The sequence below is a fragment of the Paroedura picta genome, chromosome 11 (assembly GCF_049243985.1).
Source record: "Paroedura picta isolate Pp20150507F chromosome 11, Ppicta_v3.0, whole genome shotgun sequence".
NCBI lineage: Eukaryota > Metazoa > Chordata > Lepidosauria > Squamata > Gekkonidae > Paroedura > Paroedura picta.
This window is the reverse complement of record NC_135379.1, coordinates 22,578,221-22,599,959: the sequence shown is the minus strand read 5'-3', so window position 1 is coordinate 22,599,959 and position 21,739 is coordinate 22,578,221. Positions and strand designations below refer to the sequence as shown.

General features: G+C 41.7%; 1 protein-coding gene across 3 annotated transcripts in view; it reads left to right on the top strand.

The window, feature by feature from the left end:
- The window catches only part of COL28A1 (collagen type XXVIII alpha 1 chain), a 62,773-nt gene that overhangs the window by 23,395 nt on the left and 17,639 nt on the right, over positions 1-21,739 (top strand). For all 3 annotated transcript variants that reach the window (XM_077304787.1, XM_077304786.1, XM_077304788.1), the window contains exons 12-25: positions 1,281-1,349; positions 3,352-3,420; positions 4,084-4,152; positions 8,037-8,105; positions 8,636-8,704; positions 10,512-10,580; positions 12,154-12,222; positions 13,953-14,024; positions 15,764-15,832; positions 16,617-16,688; positions 17,686-17,754; positions 18,411-18,479; positions 21,010-21,078; positions 21,263-21,331. In XM_077304787.1, coding sequence (XP_077160902.1) covers positions 1,281-1,349; positions 3,352-3,420; positions 4,084-4,152; positions 8,037-8,105; positions 8,636-8,704; positions 10,512-10,580; positions 12,154-12,222; positions 13,953-14,024; positions 15,764-15,832; positions 16,617-16,688; positions 17,686-17,754; positions 18,411-18,479; positions 21,010-21,078; positions 21,263-21,331 — 972 coding nt within the window. The remainder of the gene's footprint in view (positions 1-1,280; positions 1,350-3,351; positions 3,421-4,083; positions 4,153-8,036; positions 8,106-8,635; positions 8,705-10,511; positions 10,581-12,153; positions 12,223-13,952; positions 14,025-15,763; positions 15,833-16,616; positions 16,689-17,685; positions 17,755-18,410; positions 18,480-21,009; positions 21,079-21,262; positions 21,332-21,739) is intronic.

The window sequence follows — 21,739 nt, the reverse complement described above, 5'->3', positions numbered from 1 at the left end:
TATTATTTGTAATGTCTTTATATGGCCTCATTACACAAATCCTATCATGCTACAGTATTTACAGAAGAAATTCTGCCAAGAAAATTAGAAACTACACAAATATATGATGTTATTCTTGGCTGTCCTTATATTTCCTGCTGATGGGAAATAAAGACTTCTAGTCAACATTAACTTCAGCATATTAACATCTTAACCCCTCAACATAACAATGTGTAGAACTTGTAGAATCTTTAAAATCTCATTTTTCTCATAAGGAGTTTTAACCAATATAAACAAAAGATACCACATATGATACCACAAAAGATGCACATATAAAATACTATAAATTGACATTTAAAAATGCATTTGATTAATCTTGATTGAGGATAGGTTTGGAGATGAATCCAAAGATTCCCAGGTACGAGTGTCAAAATAGCAATAACTACATAGGACCCAGGGAATCATGCCTACATGGACTATTTTGATTTGAAGCATCCACGTGATGTTGTGCTGATATGAGTCATGGGCCTCTTTTGATCTGTCTCAAAGAAGGAACTGTGGGGTGACTGCAGGTGGAGTGTTCATGTTGGTGGAGTGTAACTGAGGGCAGGAGCATCATAAGATCTTTCACCAATAGAGCCACTCCCATTTTAATTGATTTATCATTAAAAGCATTTATTAACCAATTTCTACCATACGGAACTCAAAACAATTTATAATGTTAAACAATGATGATAAAAACACAAAAGGCCACCATAATGTCTGCATCAGAGATGGCATGTTTTTTATTTGGTTCTCAATGGGAGGGAAACTTAACTGACCCCCTTCTTAGTGCTCTGCCTACACAATCGTGATGGTCTTTAAGGTCCCAGCTAACTATGCAGTCAGTCACAGTTTGTTCACAGCAGTATATAAACCCTTGTCGGGATGCGCACATCTCAGGTTGTAGGATGATCTCATGCTGAGCATGCTTAAAAAATGGATTTTTGCAGGCTATGATGAAGTCCCATTGTCCATGCCAAAAAGGAGGGGGGGGGCGAAAGAGAGCAGTAAAACAGGATATGGGTTAATGTGACTGCCTTTTTTTGTACACTCCAGAGCAGACCACAGGAAAAAGAGGGGGTACAGATATTAATCTTAATTTCAGGAATCTGAAACAATACTGGGCACACCAAATAAACCTGACAATGCTGCAAACTGAAGACTTACTACAGAGGAAAATATTATCATTTCTGTAAGCTAATATGCCTAACATGTCATGTTCAAAGTAAGTGAGATGCCTTTTTTATGCTTCTTTTAAGGGGGAGCCAGGGCCAACAGGTCCTTATGGGCCTCCAGGAGTTCCTGGGACTGGCTATCCGGGACCTAAGGTAACAAACACAATCTATAGCAATGACTCACAATGGCGTTTATACCATGTACCTTTGGGTTCCAAAATTGATATTTAGGGAACATTAGTTTTTGCATGCATTTTTTTAAGATTATCTATCTATTGTTGTTTCTTTTTTAAAAACTACACAGAGAAATGCTGAAACTAACAATTTGTTTAATTGCAAGAAATATGCAGCCAACCATTCTCCACTGCAACCCTCACTGATGATATATGCACATCATCTTTGTGCATTGTAAATTGTAAATGCACATTGTAAATGCACAAAGGGCAAGGAAGGAAAGGGAGAGTCCAGGGGACAACCATCTCAGCCCCTGTGTGGCAACATCCTGGCCCAGATAGGAAACTGACAATAGATTTGTGTTAGTTAAAGTGGTGTCTTCTGAGGAGACATAGATTCTCACAAGAGTTCATTGACACTGAGTCTGTGGCACTTCTAAGACCAACAACACTTGATTCTGGACAGATGTTTTTGTGTGCATGCAGAATTGAACTCTGTTGGGACTGGACTCAAACTTTGTTCTGTTGCTTCAGATCAACCCACCTACTCACCTGAATATATCTGGTATTGGTTCTTTAGAGTTTTATGTCCTGTAATTCTGATTTTAATTGCCAGAATAGAAAGACATGACTTGTATCCCTGAATATTTTATATATTGTGTGAAAACTAAAGGTTGTGGAACTCATTCATTTATGAACTCATTAATCCCTCTGTCTGTAGGACGGGGCAATGGAAGATCTGAGATTGCAGGCCGAGGGTGGTCTTACAGAGAAATGCAAAACATATAACACAGCATTATGGAATGAAAACAGGCCACAGCTTTTATTTTATTTATTTATTATATTTATATACCGCCCTCCCCGGGGGCTCAGGGCGGTTTACATAATAACATAAAAACAATACATGGAACAGTCTATAAAACATTTGAATAACTGTGCAATAATAACTGATAATTGTAAACATATAACATTATAATTGTATAACCAATAAACAATACAACGTTGCAACATACAAACAGGTCCCGAGTGTATAGGTGGTGTTTTGGGGGGGGGGAGCAGGGGCCCTTTGGTCGCTGTTGGTAATATCTGGTCTCTACCAAATGCCTGGTGGAAGAGCTCCTCCTCGCAGGCCCTGTGGAACTGTTTAAGTTCCGTCAGGGCTCTGATCTCCTCCGGGAGCTCGTTCCACCAGGTGGGGGTCAGAACAGAGAATGCTCTGGCCCTGGTTGAGACCAGGCGGACTTCACTAGGGCCAGGGATCCTAAGCTGGTTGGTAACAGTGGAGCGAAGAGCTCTTTTGGGGGCAATGGCAGGGAGGCGATCCCTCAGGTACACTGGGACCTGACCATGTATGGCCTTGAAGGTAATTACCAGAACCTTTAGTCTGATCCGGAATTCAACTGGCAACCATTACAGTTGATGGAGAATGGGCCGGATGTGGGACCTCCATGGTGTTGCAGTGAGGATCCTGGCCATTGCATTTTGAACCAGCTGTAGTTTCCGGGTCAAGACTAAGGGCAGGCCTGTGTAGAGCAAGTTACAAAAGTCCAGTCTAGAGGTGACAGTCGCATGGATCACTATGGCCAGGTAGGGCACTAGTAGCTTGGCTTGGCGGAAGTGGTAGAATGCCAGCCGCGCTACCTTTGTGATCTGGGCTTCAATTGTGAGGGAGGTGTCCAGAATCATGCCTAGGTTTGCTCAGGAGTAAATCCTATTGTGTTTAGTGGAATTTGTTCTGATGGAAATAAGCATAACATTAACATTAAAACCTAGAATAAATAAAAATGAAATCTACAAATAAATCTGCAACCTAGAATATATAATTCATATAACTGTCCAAAAGTATATTGGGGTGATTTGAATCCTACTGTCATGCCTTTTCTTTGAATGACTGGGTGAAGGGCGTGATTCTACTGACTCCTTTCTGCTCCTAATGTAGCATTCAGAACAGCAATAAATACTTCCCTTATATTTTTTATAAGGGTGAGAGAGGTCAGGAAGGAAGAATTGGGCCACCAGGACCTACTGGAATTGGCGAGCCAGGCTCAATGGTAAGTGAATTTTGCAAGTTCTGAAGTGTAACATTTTTAGGATCCCGCTGACTAAATGCAATGTTTGTATTTACTACAAAATTTAGAACTGGTAAAGTTTTCTTTTTGATGATTTTTTTACTCAAGAAAGGCTGAAGGAGCTGGGTATATTTAGACAAGAGAAAAGATGACTGAAAGTGGGTATGATAGCAATTATCAAGTATTTGGGGGACTATCATAAGGAGGATCTAGCAGAGTTCTTTTCTGTCACTCCAGAAGGTTGGACCAGAACCAATGTGTTGACATTAAATCGAAAGTGCTAACTTTACCCAAAAAGCTCATTGTTAAGGGGGTCCATTTGTCGAGTGGTATTGTGGCCTTTATCATTTTCATCTTATAATTATAACAGTGGGGTTTCCTTATGCATTCAGTGTAGTGCCACCATTCTTAGGGTACCTACAGTCTCATCTCCAGTCAAAGATGATGGGTATGCAAATAGGAGCTGCCCACATTCTCTTCAGCATCAGGAGAAGCAATGCGCACAGATCACTGCACATGTGGGGCATCCCATGAGGCTGGAGTGAATGGGAGCAGCTCCTTGCTTTGTATGCTTCCTGTATGAATCAGAGTCCCACAGTGCTTTGGATGTCAGTCTTGAAACATACTTTTCTGATCCAAATTCAGGGTCTCCGTGGTCCTCAAGGCATGCCAGGTGAAAGGGGTCAACCAGGAGAAGGAATTCCAGGACAGAAGGTAAAAAGCAAATAAACAAAAATGGGGTTATCTCTTCACATTTCTAGGTGGACATTTGATTCCTTGATATTTTCTTTCTGCAGACGTTTCTATGCTTTTGTAAAAAAACTTTAGTTCTACTAAGGTTTCTTCAGTTTTTTAAAAATTATTTACTTCATTTGTACTCCATCTTTCTCCCAGTGGCTGCCAAGGCAACTTAATTCATTCTCCTGCCCTTCCTTTTATCTTCATAACAGCCCCGTGAGGTAGGTTATAATGAGAGACTATGACTGGTCCAAGGTCACCCAATGACCTTCTATGGTACAAGTGGGGATTTAAACCTGGGTCCCTCAGGTTCCAAGACACCTAGCCACTCTTAACCAACACTCTTAACCAGTGCACCAGACTGGAACAAGCCTCAGAGCAGGTGGGGGAGCAGTCTGCCTTTTCTGTGTCCATTAACATGCAATTATTCCTCAGGGACCAGCCAGCTCTCTATTCAGCTCCACCATTCTGTACATTTCTTTAGTCCACATGTGTTGCTCATTGTGGCTTAGAACTTTGGAAGAAGAATTGAACTTGGATGCTTTCTCCTTCCCTCATATGTTCTGATACTTTTGCTTTTGAGGCAGCTTCAGAGTTGGATTCGGTCATGGATGGAGGGTATTCTGTCCACATGCCCCTCTGTCCAAAATGTCCCCTGAGTTGCTGGGGAAAAGGGCACCCACAGGAACAGTACCAGCAGGAATAGAAGATAAATGGGTGAAAATCATACTTCCCCCTCCACCCATAAAAATTCTCCATGGAATCCAAGTGAAAGTCTATATCTGAACTAGCATTCTGTGTTTTGCTCTAGTCTTCCCAACCAGAAGTTGAAAACCATAGTCAATCCATGGTTTGCAAGTCTGCTTAGGAAGTCAAATGCAAAATGATTCATTTATTTTTAAAATGTATGTCCCTTGTAACTTGAGGTCTGGAAGTTCCTGGAGATTTGGGGTGGAAGGAACCTGAGAAGTGTGGGATTTGGAGAGGGAAGGGACCTCTGGAGGATGATGTCATACAGCCCACCCTCAAAAGCAGCCATTTTCTCCAGAAGAAATTATATCTGTAGGGCAGAGGTCAGTTGTAATTCTGGGAGATTGTTAGGTCCCACCTGGAGTTGGCAACCCTTCTTGTAACTCACATTTCTTGAAAAAGGGACTTCAAGTGACTTACAATGGCATGTAACATCCAATTATAGTTTGCTTCAAAACAGAAAGGAAATTGAGATATAAAAGTTAAGGAAGAGGGACCATATGAGCCCGAAGCTCACCTAACATGAAATTGTATTTTGGCATTACATCTGAACAGAATAATTACGGTTCTAAGCATTAGGTATGCATGCTGAAGGCACCAGTTGAATGGTGGCTTAGTGGTAGAGCACCTGCTTGGCATACAGAAGGTCCCAGGTTCAGTCTCCAGTTCAAGGGATAAGGTAGTAGGTGGTATGAATGACCTCCATCTAAGATCCTGAAGACCTGCTGGCAGTCTGAGTAGAAAATATTGACTTGATGGACCAAAAGATCTGATTCAGTATCAGGCAGCTTTATGAGTCCGAATGGTAAAGAAAGTGCTAAAAGAAACTAAATATTCCAATCTCTTTAAAATTGTTTTAATTTTGTGTTTATAAACTCTTCCAAGACACCCAAAAGAAAATAAAACCAGCAACTTTTAACATTAAGAAACAAAAGTTTGTGCAGCTCTACGTAGCATCTAAAGGACACAATCTACTGTTGGAAGAGGCTTCCTTCTGTGACTGGGCAACTGCCTTCCTTCTGGGCAACCGCCTCCAGGAGCATATCTTAGTAACTCCCTACACTTTCAGAATATTCCTGCTTTCTCAGACACATCATTTGACATTGATTTCACTCTGAAGGAACCCATTTACAGTTCCACTGTCAGAAATCTAGAGGCTAAAGCAATGTATGGACTCTTACGTCTCTATGAACTATCACAAGCTTCTGGAAACAAAGGATGTGAAAAGCCTACCGAGTAACAAACTTGATTCAAAGATAGCAACATGATTAACTATGACAATTAAAGCTAGTCTTTTGTCCTGTTCCCACATATGTCCTGTCCTGGTAGACATGTACCAGAAGATTCACAGCCTCCTGCTGTCTGGGATAGTTTACATATTTTTCCACTTCTGAAAAGTAAAGGTTCTTCTTAGATATACAAATCTTCTACTCGGTGCACTCTAACTAAATATTTTACTGTATCTTTTACTATGCTTGGACAAAAACCAAATTACTAAAGATTAGGGCCATCTCCTTGTAGTACTGCATTTTTTAAAATCTTTTCTAACTTGTCATACCTTGTTAGGACACCGTAGATGTGATTTTTTAAAATGCTGGCGTGGGTTTCCTGACTCATTCCCCTCAGTCAGATAGCAACTGTTGCCAACCAATTTTGCAAGGCCCACAAGATTCTGATTCAGATTGGGACTATGGCATAGGAGAACAAGGGATTTCTGCTTTCCCCCCTATGCCATTTCCCTAACTTGCAATGGCCCCGGAAGGCATTATTTGCCCTGCAGGAGGGCTTCATGTGGACAGTGAGGAGCCCATACCTAACATTAAAAATGTCTTCTTTGACCCTTATAAGTTAAAGATGTTGATTTATATCCCAATCATGTGAACACAGGAAGCTGCCCTATAATATCTATTGATCTATTAAGGTCAGTATTTCTGTTCTGACTGTGAGGAGCTCTCCAGCATCTCAGATCGTAATCTTTCATATCATCTGGCCCTTTTAACTGGTAATGCTGCAGAATGAACATTGGGCCTCTTGTGTGCAAAGCAGATACTCTCCTCCTGAGCCAGCTTCTCCTCCACAGTCCGCACAGAGCATTCAGGTGACCAAAGAGAGTACACAGATTACCAAATTGGGTTTGATATGTTTTGGAAAGTTGTTTTATTATTTTCAGTCTCATGTCCTGGCCCTGGTTAAATCAGCCAGCTTTTGTACTGGCCCTGCTACAGCATACTAATATGAAAAAAAAGGAGGCAGGTGAAGTTGTTCCTGGCTTGTTCTTTGTTTCTAGGAGATCAAGTGGCATGACAATTCTGCTGCATCTTTTGAGTTCCTGCAAGAGAGGTTGTTACTAGAAGGAAAGCTGCAGTCCTAGGAAAGCTGCAATCCTAGCCCTGGATGAGACACAAGAATAGCCTTAAAAATGCACAAAAATTACTAGTCCAAAAATGCATTTACTAGCACGCTAGTTAGAACACACGTATGTTAGTCATTTGTGGCTAGCTAGGAAATAGCTACCACTTTGAGAAAGCTTTGGTGGCTGGTTGTCTGGAGATAATTTTTTCAGGGCAAAACAAGGTACATTGAAGGTCACTGTCTTCATCTGTTTGTAAAGTACAAAGGCCAGTTCCATTGGGGCCATGCTAAGAAAGGAGAGAGCTTCTGCTCCATTTCAGTAACTGAAATTGGGCTCCACACTTTGTTATTAGGATTTATCAGAAATGTTTTTAAAAGCGATCCTTGCATGTGAAATTGGGGTGCCATCTCTTTTCTTGTGGTGTCCTTCGTATACCCTTCAAAATCCCACTCAGAATTTGAAGACCCTTGGGATTGGTGTGGAATCACTACAAGGGACTGCAGTTGGAAGTGGGAATCTACAGACCACTAGTTGTTCAAGATGAGATGTGCAAGCAAGGAACCTAGTTTGGTTCATCCTGCAGTATAATGCCTTTTTAAGTTATCTGTTGAGATTATCAGATTATTTGTTTAAAAAGCTAAAGGCTAAAGATCGATGTCTTACTATGAACTACTAAATGCCTGCTGATAGATTCCAATTTGATTCTTATGGTTTCATTCCTAAATCTTTATTCTATTTGAACTCTCAATATTTCCAGGGTGAAAAGGGTTCTGAGGGGCCAGCAGGACCAGTTGGAGCACCAGGCCAGTTCATCAAAGGAGATAAGGTACAACACATAGAACACATGGAAACACCAATGTGGAGAATACGCCAAGGAAAATGGAGGACATGTGGAATAAGGAATGCAGGAGAAATGGGATGGCCTAGATGTGTTAGGTTGGATCCAGCCAGCTCTTCTACTAGTGAAAAGGAGGAGAGGATGGAATCCACTCTGAGCACAAGAAGGACTATATTGAAATTTATGATGCTTGAATGGACAAAAGTCAAGTGGGATGGGGAAGGGGAATTAGGTGATGTAGAGAGAAAAAGCTGGCAGGATACAACCCGTTGTCACAAACAAACATAAGTTCCATTTTTCTGTATCCTGCCGTGATCTCATCATTTCCACAAATACTCTAAATTCCATCATCTTGTCTCCCCCCACCCCCGGGGAGTTTTCTTTTGAATAGTTGGTGAGCTAGTATGTACTCAAGAACATGGGAAAGACATTTGGGGTTTAAAAATAGTATGGTGACAGTTACTTATATTTCTATTAAAACTCACAATATTTTATTAAAGAGAGCATTTTGCATGCAGGGTGAGCGAGGGATGGATGGACCACAGGGCCCGATGGGACCTACTGGAACTGGTATCCAAGGAGTTCAGGTAAATGGACATCAGGGCCAGTCAAAACAAACTGTGTTTGGGTCAGTTTGGTACCAAGTTTGGGCATGTTGCTTTATGAATAAATAGGGTCATAACCTGTTGCCCTGTTATTTTTGTTGAGAACGACAACATCACACAGTTAGCCAAATCATGACCAACAGAATTTATTTAGCCCCTTTGGAACTGACCAGTCCTGATGCACTTCCATCTTTGACTAAATTAAGTCAGTGCTGTTATTGTTGTTCTTACTTCCTGCATGTTTGCAGCATGATTCATAATCTAATACTTGGATTTAAGCCAGTACAGTGTCATTAAAATCCAAATCCTTTAGGAATGAAAATCAGGATGCAGTTATTTTAGAATTATTCATCAACAGACTGCCAGACAGATGGATGAGTTGCCAGCTCTGGGTTGGGAAAGACCTGGAGGCTTTGAGGGTAGAGCTGGGAGTATGTGGGATTTGGGACCTCAGTGGAGTATAATGCTATGGAGTCCATACTCCAACACAGCTGATTTCTCCAGGGGAACTGATCTTTTTCGTTTGAAGATGAGCTGTAAAACTAGGGCAAACCCAGGTCCCACCTGGGGACTGACATCCCCACAAACTGAACTTATAGTACTGAATTTGAAACATTCTGTAGTAAGTGTTACAAGGAGCTTCTTTTTTGAGGGGGGTGGGGAAACAGCATCCTAAACACATTTATAAGTCTACTGACTTTAATGGAGGGTGTAATTCTACTCAGAGAGACTCTTGATTATCGATTCAGGTAGCAGAAAGCACCATTTCGACATTAAATGTAACACTGAGCATTTAAAATATCCAGTGTCAAAAATGATCTTGTTTTCTGCAGGATTATTCAAACAATGAATATACAGTATTTTGAATAAATTTGGGTGAAGTGGCAAAAATCTAGTTTTGGCTCATGGTAGCAGTTTGTAGTATATCTCAGAAGTTCTGTAAGTATGTGTCAAGTTGGCCTTAGGGCAGGAAGATAAGTTCTATTTCTTTCCTTTGCTTGTATAAAGTACATAATGAAGTTGAACATAACAGTGACTGCCTTTTAAATCTGTGACAGACCTCCATTATTTTCTTTAAAATTCCCTGACTTTCATTGGTTCGTACTTTCTAATTTGTTTATTTTAAAGTGTTGCTTTGGCTCTGTAACAATACACGTTTGCAGTGCTTTCAGTTATGGATTGTTTTCTTTTAGTTAGAGCTGGTGACCCCAAAGGCTTGACAATTTAAATTCACTCAGTTCTTGTAAGCCAAAATGAAACATAATTATACAGATGATGTATGAACAGATGTTTTGGAGATCATAATCCTTATAATGTAATTAACCTATTGCTGTAAATACAAAGTACAAGGTAAAACAATCTTATAGATAAGATTGAGCTTAATATGCTAATTTGTCACACACACAGGGATTCACAACACAAACCTGTGAACTTTTTATCATGAATATAATTCTAGATATCTCCTCTTGACTCCGTTGTCGGTAGCATTGATAACACACGATGCAATAGATGGGAACAGTATTTATCTCCAGCCATGTACAAAGCAGGAGATCTCTTAAAAATAAAAAGGGGAGCTAAACTCTGCCTTCCCCCTTGTCTGACCCCTCACTATATACTGTCATTTGAAGCTGGACTGAAGGGGAAAAAAGCGTTGAAGAGTGGAGCACTGTGAGAAAAAACTCTCCTCACCCTTTCACTCACGGGGAAAAAAACCCTCTCCCAATTTCCTCATCAATTCACATCTAATTTCACCCTGAGAAACAATTATTAACTTAATCATTCTTTTCAGGGAATTCAAGGTCCGAAAGGGGTGCCTGGGATAAAAGGCTCACGAGGCGTAGGCCTACCTGGACCAAAGGTACTATTTAAAGCAGATATATACATTGCTACTGTACAGATACATTCATACTTAGAATCTAGGTGGAAATGACAGTTTACTTTTTTATTTACTTCATTGATAACACACTTTTCTTTCCCAGCCCCCCCCCCCCCCAAATAGTATGCATACTGTAAGATGGTTGATGATATTCCACTGAGATACACTGGATAAGCAGGTCCTAAGTTTTATTTATTTATTAATTCATTTTATTTTATTTAACTTATTTATTTACAATGTTTAGAGTCCGCCTTACAGCGACTCAAAGTGGATTGCAGGGTATAAATAAATGTACTTGATATAATGAGACATCTGAAAAGCACAGCTCATGGGGTCCTGCTCTAGACTATATTGTAACATGCTTCCTGCTAACCAGGACACGAATAGTGAGAAGTTGCATGACCAGGGCTACCATGTTTCATTTCTTCTGGTGTCTTTGAAGGCTTTTGTGTTCGAGGTTGAAGGCCCTTTGGAACAAATGTGGACTTCTTGACTTCCTCTTTTGCGAGGACTTCTTCTGTATTAGTACTGTCATTCCTGAAGGCTGGTAACCCTCAGATCTCTGTGACTGTTCTGCTTTCATTGTTAGCTTGGGGTTATATTAGGGGAGTTTTTTAAAGCTCTTATCCCATGAAGATATTTTTTTAAATGTACAGACTGAAGTCTTTGTCAATTTCCACACGGGATGCATTTGCAGCCCTCCTCACGAGAGACGCCCTCCTGCATTTTCCTTCTGCCCCATAACAAGAAAAGGAGGGTATGAAGAAGCAGGAAGCCAGCCTGAGAGTTATATTCTAGGGAAGAACAAGGAAACAGAATTTGGCAGATTCGAAAGAAGGCTAGCATCCATAACATCATCTAACTAGCTTTGCTCCCTCTGTAGAAGCTGACTTTTTGTACACCTAACATTATTTAGTCCCTCAAGCCTCTCTTTATACCACGCGATTTCTAGCAATGTGCCTGAAAGTTTTTTCATAACCCAGGGAATAAAAGAGCAAGATTGGGTATCAAAGAAAACCATGTGAGTTGGAAACAAAAGAAAACTGAATAATTTAAAAAATATCCATTGAGGTAACAGTAGATAAAATAGTCACTATCAGGAAAATTGAAGAAAGAATATTATATCCCACAGAAATAGGGTTGCCAGATATGGCAACCAATGGGAGATGGGGAAGGGGAGATGTGGGGTGATGCAATGTCACTTCCAGGGAAAGCCAGAGAATTATAGGGACTCATAGACAGACCTGATCTGAATTTCCCTCAGGAGTGATGTCATGCTGTTGGGCTAATGGCTATTTTTTATTTTTCTCCTGCGACTGAGAGCAGTGGCAGGAAATGGGAGCTGGGGGCAGAGAAATCCCTGGCTTCAACTGGGAGCTTGGCAGGCCTATACAAGAATGTTACATTGACATGACTTGAAAAACAATTTACAGACTCCCACGAAGTTGTTCACACTGTCCAAAGGCTGACACCCCCCTGCTTGCAGAATAAGACAATTATACGAACTGCAAATCAGTAGAAAAAAACTACAAATAAAAATACATGTTCTTTTAAGGGACAAGATGGTGCACCTGGAGTGAAAGGAGACATAGGACTACCAGGAATTGGACTTCCTGGACCTAAGGTGGGCTACCCTCTTTTCTATTCCTATGTCTAGAATTTAATTTCTGCCCTGGGAAAATGGAAACTTGTAGTTGCCAGGAGGTAGGCCAAGAGTTTGGTCGCTCAACTCTGCTGTGCTTTGGGGCCCACAGGGGTTTACAACACTCTCCCTTTTCCATTTTATCCTCACGACCACTATGTAAGATAGGTGAGGCTGCAAGTGTGTGACTGGCCCGAGGCCACTAAGCAAGCTTCATGGCAGAGTGGGGAGTCACCAGCAATGACAACAACGAAAAGGGAGGGGGAGAAAACCCAACCTTGAATAGAGCTGAGAATTGTAAAAGATATAAACGTATTTCCTTTGAATTTTATTCCAGAGCTCAAATCTATGAAAGCATTAAAAGCAATAAAACAGCAGAGTATGACCCTTTTTCTATATGTCACACATATATAAATTAGTTATATCCTGTGTCTCCCACATGCTAGTCTAACATGCTAGTTATGTCCCCACAATGGCTATATCCTTTTTCTTTTTCTTTTTCTTTTCTTTCTTGATGTTAATTTTTGTACTCTGGTACAAATACCAGAGTACAATATATATGAGCTTTATGTTGTTTGTATATGAAGAAATGTATTTAAACAGCAGCATTTCTAGGCAACATACTTTAAAGTCATAAGCAGTAAAATATTATAGTCCTCCAGGTTGTTTAAAAGAACAAGGCATTTGTGAAGGAAAGGCTAGGTTTCACTTCTCCCCAAGGGCAGCCAATGAGAGCGGATGGAATGTTGAGAGAACTGGAGACTTGAAAACAGCAGTTGAAAAATGACAGTTAGGGGTTAGCAACTGACAAATAGACAGCTTAAGTGCTGACGTGAAAAGAGGGTTTTTCTGACCGATGGGAACTGCATAGAAGAACTGCTTGGAACAGGCTAAAAATAGTAAATCTGTAACTAAAGGATCCCAATTGTAGGTTCAGGATCTTAGTTCAGAAGTTCAGTGAAAGTGAAACCTGTTTCTTAGACTTTACTTCCCTCAATGTTTTGTTCTTCTACAAAAAAAAAAGGTTCTTATTTTGATTAAACCTGTGGGCTGTGTAAAAAAGTACACACACAAGTTAAGATCTTGCACACATACGATACGGATGAATGATGAATGATGGGAGTGAGTGATTGGAACAGTGTTTGTGCCACAACCCCAATAACCTTCTGTGAGTGAGGGCTGATGATTAAAAGGGGCTGGTCTACTCTGCCTGTGGATGTCTCTGAGAATAAAAGAGAGGATCCGATGTTTGAGGTGGTCATGATTCTCCTTATATTTGAGGCCAGGCTGAGGACGATTGGGTCCCTTCCTGTAGAAGCCCCATATGCTGGACATCTGGGCATGGACTACCTCCCCGAGGGCTGTGGGGTGTTGCTGCTTACTGGGCATGGAGGGGGAGAGTGGGAGGGTTATAGAATTAGACTGGGTCACCATCATCACTGTTTTAGCGTTTGTTGTAGTTCTTATTGTTTTATGGATTTTAATTGTAAACTACCACGAGCTGGCAGGGTCCAGGAGTGGCAGTTAATAAATGCTAGTATAAATAAATATAATACGTAACATGTAACCTGAATAAGAGAGGTTGTAGGGGGTCATAAATACTGGTGTGAGTGGATAAGGGTTGTCACATATTTTTTTCAAGATAAATGAGGCAACCGCTTTCCACCATAAACCTAGATTAGAAATAACCTTGTTTTGAACTTCTTTCAAAGGGAGATCTAGGAACACCAGGATTTCCAGGAGAAAATGGGAAACCTGGGTTAACTGGAGAAATAGGAAAAAAGGTAAGACAGTTGTGTTTGTTAAACCTATGCATATTTTTCTTAAACAAAAGGCCCAGCTTCAGTCTACAGGATACAGTCTACATGGACAACTGGGAGCAGCTGTGATGAAAAAACTCATTTATTCAGCTACACTACTAGGGTTTGTTTGTTTGTTTGCTGTCAAGTCACAGTTGACTTATGACAAATCCATGGGGTTTTCAAGAGGAGAGTCAGAAGTGTTTTGCTATTGCCTGTCTCTACATCGCAACTCTAATATTCTTTGGAGGTTTCCCATTCAAATACTAGCTAGGGGCAACTCTGCTTAGCTTGCAAGATCTGATGAGATCAGGCTAGCCTGGCCTATCTACTGGACTATATTAGCTTTAAAAATACAGGATTAACCTGCCTAGTCAACGGGAAGGCAACACAAGAATTTAAAGAACAATGGCATTATTACATGCATTTTCTTAACAGATAGATTTATGAGGCCAGAGGTTCAGACAATTTGAATGGGGGTACAATTGGTTCTATACTTATTGTCTAAAGATTTATAATTTTTTAGATTGGATTAGATCCAAATGTCCTACTTGACCACTGGAGAAAGGAATATTTTTGCTGATTTCCTCCATCCCACTACAATCCTCCCCTGCAATCTCTTTTCAGAAGAGCATCTCTCCTATCCCCTAGGAGCAGTATTTCAGGATGTTCAGTGAGTTGTGAAATAAGAAGAGAGATGGAAACATTCTACTCTGCAGGTGGAAATGTTTTATATTGGCAGTGGAACACAGCTTTGAAATTCAACCCAAGGATAGTAATTGAGTGCTCCATTCATAGCCCAACTGGAGAGCTAGTTCGCATCATTTTTTCCACAGCACATTGTTGAGCAATGGTGATGGGGAAAGCGTGTAATATCTGACAGTGGTAAAATCACTTTATTGTGTGACCCATATTAGCAAGAGCTAGCTGTACATGAGTGAAAGGTTTGTTAGAAAACAAGGTTTGTTAGAAAAGACATGTATTCTATTTATTGTTAAAGAAATCCCTACTGGTGTAGGAATAGAAAGCCTGTATGATTATAGGATGGAGGGAGATTCTGAGATCACATGTTTCTCTCATGGAGACCAAGGAGAAAACAAAGACAGGAAGGGAAGGAAGGAGAGACAGCAGACAGACAAGGCAGGATACAGAGGAGTATTTTTTAGTCCATCCACCACCCCTTTGCTATGTACATGAATGTGGCAGATCTACATTTAAAATTGTGAGTTTACCTCTCTTGCATGATTTTGGACTTTAAATATAATTAAAGGGCCACACAAATACCCATTTGTACATATGAGGAAGATGATAGGTGTAGCAGATTGCAGGGAATGTATTCAGAGAGAAATAGGAACCTGAAAATCTATTTGCATATGCTTAAGTTTGGGTAACACTGCTGATAGTGGTTGAAGAGCAAGCAATATAAGTCTTAACATGATTCTTTCAAGATGATCTTGGTCCTGGAAAGAAATATGGATGACCAGTTTTAAGAGTGGTGTCCAAAAGTGGAGTCTTAAGCAGAGTTACACCCTTCTAAAACTACTGAAGTCAATGGTCCTAGACTGGTATAAGGGTGACTAGGGCTGTACTGTAACCCTCCACCTGCCTCTAGTCCTCATGGTATTCATGGAGTTGCACAGTGATGATGTATATCTTAGAGGAGCCTCTGTACCCATTTATATTCAATTGTGTGAATATTAACATTCTCCTCTTATTTACTTTAGGGGGAACGAGGAGTTCCTGGACCAAGAGGCCCAGAAGGAATGCCTGGGAGAGGAGAAATGGGTCTCAAGGTATACTTCAATATTACATGTTTTGGAATGGGTGGGGTGATGAATTACATGCTTTTGTTCAAAAAGCTGTATAATTGGCACTTTTAAAAACAGGTGCCATGTCATCATTAATCTCGTTTATATTTTAGTATTAAATATAACAATATTGTCTGAAGAAGAACGCATTATATATATAAACCACTAGAAAGCCAGAGAAATGCTTTTATTGAGTCCAGTTTAAAAGTTTTTATCTGAAGAGCCTTTAAGGAAATATTCCAAGACAGCTCTTGCCTTTTGTCTAAGACAGCAAATCTTTCAATTTGTCTTCATGTTTTGCTGCTTCTGCAGCTGCCTCAGTCTGCTGGTTGCTGGTTCTGCAGCTGCCTCAGTCTGCTGGTTGGTGTATTTCCTTTCCTGTGGCCTGAAAAATCAGGGCTGTTTTTCAGCCCTGAATGGACATGGGGCTCATTGTGTAGTGGCAGGTAGGAAACACCTGTTACTGTTCAACAACTACAAGGTAGGATGACAAACCACAAATGAATTCATGGCATCCTCAGTGGGAACCACCAAAACAGCTTGCTGAGGGCTGAGGCAAGAAAATGTTTGGGAACAGGGCTGCCAAATGTATTTTAGTTGTTAGCGCCCCTTAAGGCCCAGGAGCGCAAGCCTTCCATTCTACAGTAGTGTCTCTAAATCACAGATGGACAGTTCAGCTGTAATTGAGTTTCCATGTTTTCATTTTAGATTGCTCCAAGTAAACCACATACAGAACTCTGCACTGATGCTGCTTTTGTTTTTTGGTCAGGGTGAAATGGGACAGAAAGGAGAGCAAGGATTTGCTGGTGTGAGAGGAATACCAGGCCCCCCAGGGCAAAAGGTATATTCGCTTGTTCCCTGCATTGCTTCACCCCTTTCCCTATATAGACTTTATAACATATTTGTTTGTAGTTTATGTGCTAGAAACACTTCTGTAATGTGTCTGGTCCCTATCATCTGCCCAAGCCAGCCTCTGACCATATAGATCAGGGGTAATCAATCTGTGGTCTTCCAGATCTTAATGGACTACTATTCCCATGAGCGGTCGCTGGCAGGGGCTCATGGGAATTGTAGTCCATGAACATCTGGAGAACCACAAGTTGACTACCCCTGATATAGATGATTAAATAAATGAGGAATAAGTAGTGTACATGGTGAAGGTACTCATTTAGGGATACCTGCCAATGACCCATTATGCATGGCGGCTGCTATGCTGGGTGGCTGCCGTGCCATTGCGGTGGGGCAGGATGCCCTGCCCTTCCCTTCCCTGTGTATGTACGGGAGCAGAGCTCCCCCGGAGTACATGGATGCCCCGGCATAGTGTGTGCACACACGCTGTGTGCTGAGGCCGGGAAGCCTGGGACGCTGCTCGGCAGTGGCAGTGGCAGTGGCAGTGGCAGTGGCAGTGGCAGTGGCAGTGGCAGTGGCAGTGGCAGTGGCAGTGGCAGTGGCAGTGGCAGTGGCAGTGGCAGTGGCCGGGGGGGAAGTGGGGAGGGGCCAGGCCCCCCACCACATGCTATGGCATGGGCGGAGGGAGACCCCTTCTGGCTCCGCAGAGCTCGCAGGGACATGTGGTGTCCCTACAGGGACAGTATAGGTTGGGGCAGGGCGGGCCGAAAGGCCCGGCGCTGTCAATTATGTACGGCGCCAGCCCCTGCCGGTGCCTGCAGTATCCCAGGGACTGCAGAAGTTCCCACGTTCCCATAACACGTGCCTTCGATGGTCCTGGGCTGGCCATGCCTGCGCTGACGGCGAGGGCATGCATAATCGGGGATTTTCGCCACCAGTGCAGGCATTCCAGCCCATGCGTGAGAGTCACTAACTCTTTTCTGTTGCAGGGTGAATCTGGAATCAAAGGTGCTGTTGGTAACCCTGGACCTTCAGTTCGTGGGCCACCTGGTCCCAAGGTGAGTTTACTTGCAGGTAGAACCTTCTCCATATTGTGCAATCCCATTTCATTCCAGGTGGGCTTGCAAAGAGATTATTTACTTGAATATTTATTGTATGGCATGTATGTGGTACAATTAGGAGAGCCTAGGATTGTCTGGCAGCCAGGCAATAGACATTAGGAGGTGGTTTGCCATTGCCTGCCTCTGCATCATGACCCCTGGTGCTCCTTGGAGGTCTCCCATCCAAATAGTAGCCAGGGTTGGCCCTGCTTAGCTTCTGAGATGTGACAAGATTGAGCTTGCCTGGACTATCCAGGTCAGGGCCTCACATATAAACCAAATGACCCAGGTGTGGAAACACCATAGAACGGTGTAAATGATTATGATGACTGTTTTATTTTCAGCCCCTTTCCTCCCAATATTATACACATCCCCTCTGTCATGGACACTATATGCTTGAGGGTCCTTTCCACAGCCATTATTTTACCCTTCTGTTACTTTCCCATCATGGCAACCAAAGGCAGTTTCAGTTTACAAATCACACCGAGGCCAGATTGAAATACCTCTAGAAAATCTAGCATGATCTAGGGATATCTGAACCTACTACTGGAATCAAATATTTAATGAATGAATTGAATCTGATGTGGTTTCTTTGTTTGTGTGTATATATGTAGGGGGAACAAGGATTTGCTGGGCCTCCTGGAAATGATGGAAGTCCTGGAAATTCCATTATGGGACCTATGGTATGAAGTGTTTAAAAAATAATGAATTTAATATGACCATAGGTGAAGTATAAAGGAATATTTGAATTGGTTGTTTTGAATGGGCAGGTGGCAGTCAGAGAAAGTTTAGCTGCTGTTTTCTGTAAAGGGTTCTGATTCCTTCATGCATATTAATTGTGCCTTACTATCCTTCTTGCCTTGGGAACATTCCCCCCCCCCCCCCTTGGTGTAGTGGTTAGGAGTGCAGACTTCTATTCTGGCAAGTTGGGTTTGAGTCTGTGCTCCCCCACATGCAGCCAACTGGGTGACCTTGGGCTCGCCACAGCACTGCTAAAGCTGTTCTGACTGTACAGTGAAATCAGGGCTCTCTCAGCCACACCCACCCCACAGGGTGTCTGTTGTGGGGAGAGGAAAGGGAAGGCAACTGTAAGCTGCTTTGAGATTCCTTCGGGTAGAGAAAGTGGCATATAAGAACCAACTCTTCTTCTTCTCTTCTTTTCAAGATGAGGGGAATACTTGATTCTGAGAACAGAGTGTTGTTTGTTATTTAGCTCCAAGGGTTCTTTGTTGTAGTAGATTTGCTGTTATTTTGAGCTGGTTTTGTTTGGCAGCTTTTATCATTATTCTTATCAGTAACATGTCAGGGTCAAACTGATATAAAACTCCAGATGAACATAATTCTGCACAAACAATGTATTATCCCAGTGTTCCTAGCAGTGTGTAAACTGCTTCGTCATGTTTACAGGACAAGGTTTAGACTCCTGCCCCCAAACACTTAAGAAAAAAAAACGTGAGATGCTTGGGGTTAAGCATATGCAAATGTTTGTGTCAGGGCCTAAACTACATTTAGCAAGTTGATGCAAGAAATGTCACTTCTCTGCATTTTGCTACTGACAGTATAACAATACAAGATGACTAGAGGGCTTCCATGCAATGTGAGCTTTCCCTTGCTGGGAATGTGAGCTTTCCCTCGCTGTGCTCCCCTCTGCACTCGCTTGTGTACTGATGTACATATCTTTCTTCAAATTGTCATCTTTCCCTTCATGTGTAAACAGATGCTTGGATTTTTTTTTTCTAGGCCTTTGATGTGTCCATCACCATGTGTCCAAACATCTATTTGTCATCTTTTTTAAAAGTCAGTCTTAAAATTAAAAAAAAACAACCTTTGAAACATTGCTTGTGGAGGGGAGAATGATTTCCACAAGGGCCAGCTAGTCATCATTCTGCGTAGGCTGCTAGGCAAAGGACCATGGTGATTGTCACAAGAACCACCCAGTCAGAGCTTTGCTTTCTACTTGTTAGCAGGAAGAATTAATTCATCCTGAATTTTATTATCTGAGGAAAATTATATGTTTGTCCAAGAATGCAGATCCATAATGGGCCCAATCCTTGAGTTAATATACCAAGGGTACAATCTTAAAAACACTTTCCTAGGGCTAAACCACATGGAGAAGACATGCTTAAAATTTCTATAGCAGCAGATGACTCTTATGGTATCATAATCTCCTTTGCTCAACCTTCTCCATCTAGTTTGTTCTTTTGGATAATGGTCCAAGCCATCAGTGGCCCTAGACCATATCCAATCTTTTCTACATTGTGGGTCTCCACAGTTTTTCTGTCCAGTAGTTTCTTCTAGCATTGTGGCCAGCCCCAATGTGTGCAGGACAATGTTTTCCAAGGAGTCCTTGCTCTTTAGAAGTGTTAGCTGCAGAGGATACCCCTCATGGTGGCTGGAAAGAAGCCCAACAGGAATGACATCAGAGAATCCCAAGCAAATAACTGCCTAGAATTGCGTTGACAGTCTAGCAACAGAAAACATCATGCGAGGCTTCTGATGTGTATTTTAGGTTTAGGATAATGGGTAATGAAAGCACTAGAACACTGTTCCTTCTGATTTCAGGGAAAAGATATTTGACAGTTCTTAGAGAACAGTATTGTTAATCTATTTTGGATGTTAAGTGTGAACATCTGTTTGGCAACTCTTTCCAGCACTGGAATTTGTAGCCAAAATACAGATGCAACCTCTTGCCCTTAGATTTCCTTCTTTACTGAAAGAATGAATATTTTCAGTATTCAATTCAAGCACTGTCAATTATCCAGGGAGCTTTTTTACAGGCACTCAAAGACTTGAACACTTCCAGTAGGTCTTCTGCCATTTTTATTTGAACTGTAGGCTTCTTCTGATACTACATGTGGCTTCTGAAATGGAAAAGAGAGGAGAATGATGCAACAGTCAATAGAAGATCCCTTATTAAAGTGTGGGCCTTGGAGTTAGTGACCAGTGAGTCTACAGAATTGCCAGTCCTCACTCTTGGCCCTGTCAGCTAATCCTCAGAGGCTAGATCTTGAGAGCTTTGCCTGACTGCCAATAAGCAGTAACTTCTGCCTCCCTCCCTCTGTACTGTCTTACAACAATACAAGGACGGTTTAGAAAAGGGAACTTCTTTGCTCCCTGCTGTGACTTAACACTCATCTGATTTGCATCCTCACACAAACTCTGACCTTGTTAACATAGTTGATGTCATATTTGCACATTTATATTATGAACCAGGGCATTCCAGGACTGACTGGGCCACGTGGACTACCAGGTCCAAAAGGAGATGGCTTTCCAGGTCCACAAGTAAGTGTAATATTGTCTATATTTCTTTGGTTGGTAAAGACAACAACTTGCCATTGATACCTTGGAAGGCATGGTCCCTTTACCATACAAACATTGGGGGGAAAGATCCCTAAATTAAGGCAGAAATGTCACTATTTGAACATGCTGAAGTTGTGTGAAACTGATTGACCTTTATTCTTCTTAGGGACTGCCAGGAGCACCTGGTCCTCAGGGACCAAGAGGTCTGAAAGGAGCAGGTGACCCAGGGCAAAAGGTACCCCTGCTGTTCCACTATGTAATTTTTAAAATGATTATATCATAAACAGGGCTAACTTCAGTCCCTCCTTACAAAAGAAACAGCTGGTCCTTACTCAGCAAGAACCATATATTTCAATGCATTCTGAAATTGTTAGATCATACTGTAAAGTTCTAGGATGCCTAGAAAGTGATGTTGGTTTGGGACTAACATACTTGAAGGATCACCTGTTACCTTATGAATTTACCAGATTACTGTGGTCATCTTCTGTAGCCTTGCTTCAGGTGCCCCCATCTTCGGAGAGTGACAACCTGGCAGAGGCTCTTCTTGGTCATGGTCATGGCACCAAAACTCAGGAACTGTCTCCCCAGGAAGACTTTTCTGTCTCTTTCTATTGCTATCTTCTGCCATCAGATGACGACTTTT